The sequence below is a fragment of the Melanerpes formicivorus genome, unplaced genomic scaffold (assembly GCF_026170545.1).
Source record: "Melanerpes formicivorus ecotype bairdi unplaced genomic scaffold, bMelFor1.0.p_v2 SCAF_2270, whole genome shotgun sequence".
NCBI classification, from domain to species: Eukaryota; Metazoa; Chordata; class Aves; order Piciformes; family Picidae; genus Melanerpes; species Melanerpes formicivorus.
In genome coordinates, this window is record NW_027144621.1 from 23863 (window position 1) to 33730 (window position 9868).

A 9868-nucleotide genomic window follows, 5' to 3' on the forward strand; every position below is an offset into this window, starting at 1 on the left:
TCATTGGCTGTCGGCACAGCGTGGACTACAATTCCCGGCGGGCATCACGAATCACTAATGTAATTTCCGCCTCCTCTTCTGGTGCCACGGGGAGGGCAGAGGCTTCCGGCGGGGAGGGGCGGGATTGCAAGGGGCCTGGCAGGGAAATGGCGGCGGGGGCGGTGGTGGTGGCGTAGGGTGTTTTCCGCCCTTCCCGGGGTAGGCGGAGCCTTCTCCACCACCACCACCTGGCGTTCCAGAGCTGACCCCGCCTTGAAGGGGAGAGAAAGGAGTTCGGCGTTGAAGGGACTGTGCGGCCGCCTTTTCCTTCCCGCCCAGGCGGTGCAGGCTGCAGCCCTGGGCAGCCGGAGACCCCGAGTTCCCCGCGCCTGGCATTTTATAACTGCCTTTGGCCTCTTGCGGCCGCTCAGAGGCTGGGATGGGGAGGGGTCATCTCTCTGGCAGTGGTCTGCTGATGGGTGAGGGCAGCCAGGACGAGCCCTCTGCATCCCTGGGAGGGAGCAAGTTGCTGAGAGAGCAAACGGTGCTCCAGGGACAAGCCCTGACACGAGGGTAAATGCAGTCCCGCTGGCAATGCAAGATCACCCCAGGGCTGAAGAGCCAGGCCAACTGCCGTGCCAGCCCAGCCCCACAGAGCACCAGGGCACTGCCAGCGATCCGCAGGGTCCCGTCCTTAAGGGACACAGCAAGACAAGGCGGTGGCAGTTGTCCACTTTTATTATTGGCAAAGGTTGTCCAGATGCATAACACTGTCACAACGGCACGGAGAGCAGCATGGCACCTGCCAGGCCCCGGCTGCTCAGGCAGCACGGGGACGCCCAGCACGCACGCAGACATGCGCAGGGACGCGGGCACAGGGAGCGACCTTCCCGTGCAGCCGAGCTCCATCCCTTCTCCCTGGCAAGCCCCCAAGTCCTCCCACCCCGCACGGGGCCAGGCCGGTGCCCCCGGTGCCTGGCCGAGCTCTATTTACAGTATTCACAGACATTGTACCCAGCAAGTTAAATAACTACATTATTACACCACACGTCTGGGGCGGCTCTGGCAAGGCTGCTAGGGTGGGGGTGTCAGTCTGATAAGGTGCATATTAAAAAAACAGAAAGAAAAATCCAACAAAACGAAGTAACAGAGAAACCAGGTGTCCCCCGTGGCAGGCAGGGAGCAGGCAGCCGCCTTGCTGGCGGGTCCCACGCTGCCCCAGCCCCCCCGCGGCAGGGCCGGGGGCGCGCGGCAAGTGGAGGGGAGCAGCAAGGTTCTTGTTCTGACAACAGCTACGGTTCTGCGTGGGTGTCCGGAGTCAGGAGGCGTGCGGTGGCCCCATGGGGACGTCTGCTAGGGCCCGGCTCTGGCCCTCACAGCACCTCTGCAGAGGAGGGAGGGTGGAAAGGTGAGACCCGAGCGGCTGTGGCATTGCCCCGTCCCCCCTGTGCAGCCCATTCCCTGTCTCACCTGTCACCTGGGGGGGCTTGACCACAGCCTGCTTGAGGAAAGGCTCCTTGTCACCAAAGGGGATGATGCTTGCTGGGGTGCTGCTGTGGTGGGAGAGCTCCAGCAGCTCCTGGGAGCCCTCTGTGCCTGAGAAGCCATTCTCATGCTTGCTGGGCTGCACACCATTCACCAGTGATGCTGGAGACGCCACCTCCTTGGCTGGGGAGCTGTGGGACAGGAGGGCTGGGGTCAGCCAGGACCCCACCTCACCCCAGTCCCCCTGGCCACCTCCATGCTCACCTTGGCTGCAGCCCCTCACCCACCAGACCCTTCGGCCCCCCTGGAGTGCCTGTGCTTGGCGGGCTCGCCCGTCGGCAGACCCTTCGGCCCCCCTGGAGTGCCTGTGCTTGGCGTCTGTGTCTCAGGGAGTTCCTCCTCCTTTGGCATCGGTCCTGCACGCTTCTCGCAGCCTAGGGATGTTGGCAGAACCCCTCTCAGCCAGAGCCCCAAGCAGGAGCTTGGCTGGGGAGAAGCAGAATGGGGCCACATACCTGAGACATCCTCTGGTTCAGCTGCTTTCCCATTCACCACCTTTTTGTCCTCCTTCTTCTGCAGGGAGAGGAGGGCAGTGAGAGGCACTGGCAGCTCTGGGTAGGGGCAGAAGGGCTCTGCAGAGCCCCCCATGTCCCCAGGCACCTTGGAACAGGGGACAGGCACCCACCTTGGCATCTGCTGCATCTGACTTGCGTGTCCTCTTCATGATCTCCTCCAGGCGCTGTGGGGCAGAGAGGGGCTTGTGCATGGTCCTCACCAGCAAGAAGTGCCCTGGGTGCTGGGCAGGTCCCCTGGCAGGAGGAGCCCCTGCTATGTCATGCATCCAGGAGTGCTCCCAGTTCTCACCTTCTTCCTCTCCAGTCGCTCCTGCTCCTCACGCTGAAAGTGCTTCTCCCGCTCCAGGCGCTGCCGCTCAGCCTCTTCCCGTGCCCTGGCCTCAGCCTCTTCCCTCTGTGGCGCAGCAAGGATGGGTGAGATGGGGCAGGGACAGTGGGGACAGACTGCCCAGGTGGCTCAGCACAGCCCTGCCCCACATCCTCTCCTGCTACTCTGGGCTCTGAGAGATTGGTCTGATCCATTTCCCTGCATCCCTCTGGGCTGGAAACCACAGGAGAGCATCCCTGCCTTCCCCCTCCAACCTTGCCTTCCCTTTCCATCCCACTTCTTCCTCCCCTATCCCCTCCAGACCAGACCTGTCTCTGCAGGCGCTCTGTCTCCTCCCGCTCAGCCTGTGCCCTTTCCCGGGCCTCGCGTTCCTCCTGCAGCCGCCGCTCCTCATCCCGCTGGCGTGCCAGGGCCTCCCTGCGGCTTTGCTCCTCTGCTGCCTCCTGTGCCCGCTCCTCTTGCAGCCGCCTGTGGGGAGGTAACCCTCAGCAAAGTTGGGGGTCGGGACTGGGGGCCAGGGGGAGCAGCACTCACCTCTCTCGCTCCTCCTGCTCGCGGCGCTCCCGCTCCTCACGCTCCCGCTGCTCGCGGGCCTGGCGACGCTTCTCTGCCAGCAACCGGGCAGCCTCCTCCCGGTCTGTGGTGCCAGCTGAGGGTCGGGTTGGGGGAGTGGCTGGCACAGGGCTGGGGACTGCAGGGGCCAGAGGGGCTGCAGAATGAACGCAGGTCAGTGCTGTTCCTGCTCCCCCCAACCCTTCTGCTCCTCCCACCACCCTGTACCCACCTGCTGCTGGCTCTGTGGGCACCTTGGGGGGCTCTGTGGAAACCTTGGGGGGCTCAGGAAGGGCTGGGGGTGCCGGGCTCCGTGCCTCCTCTTTCTTCTCACGTGCCTTCACCTGGCCCTCCTGCTCCCCCCGCTCCTCCCGGGCCCTGGCCCTCACCTTGGGTGAGGAGTGGGTGCTGCGGGGCAGTGGAGGCTTGTGGGGAGAGCCCAGGGCTGGGCTGGGGGACGCCGGGCGGGCTTTGGGGGTGGCAGGGGATGAGGGACGGTTCTTGGGGCCAGGGCTGCAAACGGAAGGGGAGACACAACGTTAGCAGGGCTGGGGCGTCCCCCATGGTTGTGGGGTAGGGGACAGAGGGCTGGGCAGCCCCCGGGCAGCAGGTCTCTACCTGCTGTCTGCTGCGGGTGGCAGCCGGGGCTGTGCCCCTGGCAGTGGCTGCCGCTTCTTGAGGCTGCGCTCGCGGGACAGGGCGCTGCGCTCCTTGGCGTTCTCCCGCTCCTTCTCCTTCTTCTCCTTCTTCTTCTGCTCCATGGGAGAGAGACAGAGACAGAGTCAGTGCTGGGAGCTCGGCTGGCCAGGAGCCTTGCCATGCCCCACAGCCACCCCAACACTGAGAGCTCCCCACAGGAGGTGGCACTCACGGGCGAGGATTCGGTCCTGCGGCGTGGCGTGACGTCGGGGCTGGCAGCGGCACCCTTCCGCCTCTCCCAGCAGCGGTGCTGCAGGCGGTGGTTGTGGCAGGGGCTGAGGGGGCTGACGGAGGCTGAGCGAGGGCACACTGGCACTGGGGGTAGGAGTGACCACACGTTAGGGCAGAGGTGGCACAGCACTGCTACCAGGTCTCTGCTGGCTTCAGGCATCCTTGTCCCTGTCCCCTGCCCATGCCAGGACACGTGTGGCCCCGTGCCCCTCACCCGTTGCTCACCCTGCTCTTTGCCATTCCCAGCCAGTGTCACGGCGCTCCGGCTGCGTGCCAGGAAGGACAGGGTGGGTGTCATCAGCCGGTCAACGATGCTGCTCTCCCATGGGCTCAGCTGCAAGCTCCGGTCTGGGGAGAGAGAGAGAGAGAGCCTTAGCACGTCCCCAAGACCCCAGCACTGCAGCTGCTCACAGGGAGGGAGCAGCCAAGCAGTTGTGGCAAGGCCATGGCATGTGTGTGGCATCAGGAGAGCCTGCAGCTCGGCCATGCCAAGAAGGGGTCTCCACTGCCCTGCTCAGCCGGCTGAGCAGGATGAGGGCCACGCAGGCACAAGTGTTGGTGGGCAACTGGATGCCCACAGGATGGTGCAATGGCACAACAATGTCCCTGTGCCCTGCAGACACCTTGGCCACCATGCACCCACAGTGAGCAGCACCTGCCATGGCAGGGTGCAACCCTGCTGCCTGCAGTCCCTTCCATTCTGTCCCTCACTTTGCACCTGGCACTGGTGTGCATTCTTCATGTGCCTCTGTTCTGGTGTGACTGAGCCCCCAGCACACTGCAGCTGCTGCAGGGACACCACCAGGTGCCCTCACCCCAAGAGAGCTGTGCTGAAGTTGCTGAGCATGCCATAGGAGCCACACCAGGCTCATGGCACCCAAGGAACAACCGTCCCTGGACAAACTGCTGGGCACAGGGCTGCCACTGGCCGCCCTCAAGTGCACATCGCTGGTACCAAACACCCCATGGGCACAAGGAAAGCACCCACAGAGACAGGGCCCAGAGACAGGGCCCCTTGGCCCCTGTCCACCAGGGCCCATGATCAGGCCAGGAGCAGTACCCACTGCCAGCAGTGGAGGAAAACACAGCCATGGGTGCAGCACAGGGCATTAGGCCTGGCACCAGCCCAGAGAGATGCTGCTCCCAGGCAGTGCTGAGAGCCTCTGGATGCCTCCGCCTGGGCTGAGCCCTTAGCCCTGGAGCCACCTGCGTCACCAGCGCCCGCAGCCATCCTCGTCAGCTGCTGCAGCTATTTATACCCGGCCGGGGAGGCGCATGCCCATCACCAGGCAACCCCGAAACACAACAGCAGCCCCAGCGCTGGAGGCAGCCCTCTGGCTCAGCCAGCAGCCTCCAGCAGCTCGGCCAGGGCCAGGACGACCTCGCAGCACCTGACACAGCACTGTGCCCGCAGTCTCCATGGCACCCAGCCCTAGGGTGCCTGTGAGGACAGGCGTCGTGGTGGCGGGCACCGTCACTGTGCCCAGCCTTGAGGAGGATCTGGTGACAGCCCCACTCTGTGGCTGCATCTGCAGCCACCAGAGCTGTCCTGGGGCAGGGAGCCAAGGCTTCTGGTCCCTGTCCTGGCACCTCACAGGGCTGCCAGCACCCAGCTCCTCCTTCTCTTCCTCCCAGCCTCTACCAAGCCTCAAGGAGCCACCGGCCAGCTTCAGCCTCCTCCCGCAAACAGCAAACGGCTTCTCCTCTCTCCATGGGCACCGTGCTGCAAGGCAGGGCCTGGGGACGGGGGACCCTGGTCTCAGGGGCTCCCCAGCGCTGAGATGGGGGCTGGGCTGGGCCCCCTGCGCTGGGGCAAACGCAAAGGGCTCTTACTTCTACTGGGAGAGTTCCAGAGGGTGGCGGAGGATTTGGAGAGCCGCTTGTTGATTATAGAGTCGACGTGTTTGGGGAGGTTTACGGCGGACACTGAGCAGCGGCTCGCACCTGGAGGAGGGAAAAGACACAAGGGCATTAAGGTCCCGGGGCTGGGGCTGTGCCCCCCACATGCAGCATGCACGGCCGCGCTGGGGCACTGAGGGCAGGAGGTGGCAACAGAGACTGGGGCCAGAAGATGTCTGGGAATGTGACACGTGGCGCTGGCATCCGGTACGGCACGGTGCCTGAGCCCCATCATGCTGGGATCATGCAGGGATCTCATACTCAGGGAGCCAGGATAGTTCCCAGGCCACAGCAGTATCCTCAAAAGTAGTCTTGGGAACTGGGAGCCAGGTGGCCAGGGACCTTGGCAGCACAGGCCAGCAGCCAGCCCTGGGGGAGCAGGTTGAGGGTAGCAGGTCCAGACAGACATGGAACAACACTGACACCAGTGCCAGGTCAGTAGGGCAGTGCGAGGAGGGTGCTAGTGGCCAGCAGCACCTGCACAGGGCACCAGAACCTCTCCACAGGGCACCAGGACCTCTCCACCCATCTGAACTTCCCAGAATGTATCCACAGGAGGTCACAGGGGATCTAAGACGTCCCCTTGCTGGACCCTGCCGCATGTCGCACCATAGACTCGGGGTCCGTCCCTTAGTGCGCCACAAACCACAGCTGGACACGTGGCATACGGACACACAGCCCAGACAATCATAACCAGAATGTGATGCTGGTACACACAGCCCAGCAGGCACAGCCAGACACACAGTGCCTGCATCCATGGGGTGCCACAGACATAGTGCTGGGGCGCACAGCCTGGCACACAGCCCCTGTACACACATCCCAGCCAGGCACAGTTGGGGCTGCCACAGCCACCCCATGGTACAAGAATGGCAGACAGAGCCCAAGGTCACAGCACTCCCCTCAATGCTGTCAGCCCACATCAGACACCCCAGACAAAGCCAGAGCCCACCAGCACAGCCCTGTGTCTTCAACTATCACGGCACAGGGGAGACCTCCACATTTCCAACCCTGGTGCCAAACCCCATAGGGTGTCCCTGAGGAGCCCCCACAGAGAGGGGCCAGCATGGCTCAGTGCTCCAGCTGTGGGCAGTGGGCACAACTGAGTCTCTGGCGAGGTACCCAAGAGCAAACACAGCAACTGTCACCCCACAATGGGAGCTGGAGGGGCCAAGTGCTGCCCCCACCCAGCTGGCAGATAAGGGGACACGGCACAGAACAGACTGCCATGAGAGACGGCAGCAGCCTTGCACAGCTCCAAACCCACACCTGGCTCCTCCTGGCTGCTGCAGCCCCAGGAAGCAGGGCCACAGCCTCCCCACAGTCAGCCAGGGCTGTCCCCAAGCACATTCCTGCGCAGAACGGTGACCATGACACACAGTCCCTGACTCACCCAGTCCCAACCAGAGCAGGAAGTGACAAGGGACCCCCTCAGGCCCAGGCACTGCCTGAGGTGATGGCACCATGACCACAGCAGAGTGAGGCTGAGCTCCTTGCACCACAGAGCTGTGCCCAGCCACTCCTGCGGAGCCACGAGGCTCCAGGTGCCCATCATCCAGCCCAGCACTCACCATCCTTGTGTGCAGGAGAGCCGTGGTGCAGGGCCCCAGCCCAGGACCACCGCTGCTGCCGAATCTCTGCCCACGTCTTCTTGGCTGACCTCTGGATCGCTGCCTCATAGCGCTCCTGCTCAAGGGAGAGGGACAGGATGAGGCTGGGAGAATGAGGCTGGGACTGGGTAGAGCCTCCTGGCATGAGGGTATCACAGCCATGGGGACGCTTGGATGGATCAGTGATGCCCACCCTGGACAGGGCATGTCTGCCCAAGGAGTCAGGCACCGCAAAAGCTCTGCACCGTGAAGGATAGGCACCATGAAGAACAGGCATAGTAGGCAGCTCCCAAAGGGTTGCTGCAGCCAGGAGGTCTCCCCAAAGAGCACATCCCCAAGTACCACCCCAGTGCACCCATGCTTTAACATCATAAAGGTTTTAAGCAGCCTAACCGAGTCTGATTCTGACCCCACCTTGTTCTTCTCCAGCTTTTGCCTCTGCCGCTCCTCCAGCACCGCTCGGCGCTTCTCCGCCTTCAGCCGCTGCTCCTCCAGGCGCTTGCGCCGCTCCTCCAGCTGCTTCTCCCGCAGCAGCCGCGCCTTCTCCTCCTTCTCCAGCCACAGCACCCGCTTGGCAGCTGCAGGATGCACCCGGGGCAGCGGGGTCACACCTGAAGCACGGCCCCGGCGAGCCCCACTGCTGGGACCCGTGCCCGTGCCCGTGCCCGTGCCGGCGGCGTGGGTCCGAGGGCGGGCTCTGGCCGGAGCACGCCGCTGGGCACCCGGGGCAGGCAGCATCGCGGCCGGCCGGCGAGGGAGGGGTTTTGGCGAGGACAAAAGGGAGGCCGGGAGCCCGCCGAGCCGCGCCGGCGAACAATGGGGGAATGAGGGTGGAAAGAGCGCGGGGAGCAGGAGGCCCCAAGCGCGGCACAGGGGCCCCACTCGCCTGCCTCCACCAGCGGCTGCGGGGCTGCCAGCAGCTGCCTGCACACGGCAGAGGGATGGGCGTGGGACTGGGTGCATCTGGGGGGCACTCAGACTGTGGGGAGAGCGCAGCAGCAAGGGCAGTGGTCTGCCGGGGTGACAGTGGTATGCCAGGGAGACAGAGCCAGTGGCACAGCAGCTCCTGCTTGGACTCAGCTCATCACAGCTAATGGGATTGCCCATGACCCGGCAAAGCTCTTTAGCCTCTGCCTCCCCTCCGTCCACTTTCCCTCCCAATGCTCGTCCTGGGGGTTGCCAGCCCCGTGTCCCACCCAGCTCCCCCAGCCCCATACCCAAGTACTTGGCCCTCTCCTCGCGTCGCTCCTTCGCCTGCTTGTGCCTTGCTTGGGCTTTCTGAGCATCTGCAGCAGGAAGACACAGTCAGAGCAGCACCTGACCTCCCCAGCCCCAGTGGTGCCATGCTGGCACCAGCAAGGCATGGAGGTATTGGGGTGTGCCCATGGGGTGGACAGCATCACTGAAGCACTGCTGGCCCCCCTGGCACCCACCTTGTTTGGGCTTGGAGCTGGTAGCAGAAGCTGGTGAGGCTGCAGCTGGGGAGGGGCGGTCACTCCGGAGAGTCACATCCTTTGAGGGCCCAGATGTGCCACCCGGGGGGCTCTTGGCATCGGAGGGGGCTCCTTCACTGCCAGCTGGGGTCGGGGCTTTGCTCCCACAGGGCAGTGTCTCTGCTGGACAAGGGGCAGCAGCCGCAGTGTGGACGGGGCCAGGCTGGCTACTGGCGTGGGGCAATGCCTCTTCTTTGGGCTGCTTTGTCACAGGGGGCTGGGGGAGCCCAGGAGAAGACTTGTCCCAGGGGGGGACATTCTCTGCTGAAGGGGCCACAGCTGCAGCGTTGGGAGATACAGGCTGTCCTGACGGTGTCATGGCTGGAGGAACAGGTCGGTCATGCTGTGGGGTGCTGCTCTCAGGAGGGGGTGTCATGGCAGGGGGGCAGATGGGCTGCCTGGAGGGGGTCACAGGGACAGGTGAGGTGGTCTTTTGGGAGGGCGTGATGGCTGGAGGGACTGGCAAGACAGGCTGTCCAGAAGGGACCACGGCTGGAGGAACGGCTTGGTCAAGCTGGGGGGAGGTGTGCCCTCCCTGCAGGGCATCCTCAGGCGTGTGGGGTGACAAGGTCGGGGTGGGCGTGCTGTCTCCCATCGGGGATGGTGGCTTCCCTGCAACACAAGCAGAGCAGAATGTGTCACTCAGTGGGTGAGCCTGGGACTGCCCTGTGCCCCCAAACACAGCCCTCAGGGGTGCAGCCTTGTTCCCCCCAAACAGAGCACTCAGGAGCAAGTCCATCACTGGCTGCAGGGGCTGGGGACAGCCCTAGGACCCCTCAGAATAAGGTGGTAGGACCCCAACTCAAGCCCTGCTGCTGCCCCATCTCGGGGCGCACCCACACTGCCCCATGCTGGGTGCCAGGCGCTGGGTGCACAATGCACAGAGAGCCTGGCCAAGGCTCTGCCAGGCACCACCACCACAAAGCCACCCTTCTTCCCCTGGCAGCTGCCACCCTGGTCTTGCCACGGTGGGGACGCGGGGACTGAGACCCCACACGGGCAGGGGGACCCACGCATGTC

General features: G+C 64.3%; 1 protein-coding gene across 1 annotated transcript; it reads right to left on the bottom strand.

Moving 5' to 3' along the window:
- Positions 1-699: 699 nt before the first annotated feature.
- Positions 700-9602, bottom strand: LOC137461463 (MAP7 domain-containing protein 1-like). The gene is made up of 18 exons (XM_068171191.1): positions 8789-9602; positions 8573-8641; positions 7770-7933; positions 7317-7431; positions 5683-5793; positions 4075-4197; positions 3791-3933; positions 3538-3671; positions 3152-3432; positions 2902-3076; positions 2676-2835; positions 2329-2433; positions 2150-2203; positions 1980-2037; positions 1830-1898; positions 1729-1777; positions 1450-1655; positions 700-1363 (listed from the first exon to the last, which is right to left on the bottom strand). Exons 1-18 carry the CDS (start codon positions 9585-9587, stop codon positions 1353-1355), a joined length of 2826 nt encoding a protein of 941 aa, XP_068027292.1. The 5' UTR covers positions 9588-9602; the 3' UTR covers positions 700-1352.
- Positions 9603-9868: the final 266 nt, after the last annotated feature.

What these genes read in the sequence shown, in the direction of transcription:
- LOC137461463 (XM_068171191.1), bottom strand. Translation starts at nt 9,587, where the DNA reads ATGGACTTGCTCCTGAGTGCTCTGTTTGGGGGGAACAAGGCTGCACCC. An exon ending in CAGCTCCAAGCCCAAACAAG is followed by an intron (nt 8,642 to 8,788) that starts GTGGGTGCCAGG and finishes TTCCTGCTGCAG; the next exon opens with ATGCTCAGAAAGCCCAAGCA. An exon ending in TGAACCAGAGGATGTCTCAG is followed by an intron (nt 1,899 to 1,979) that starts GTATGTGGCCCC and finishes CAACATCCCTAG; the next exon opens with GCTGCGAGAAGCGTGCAGGA.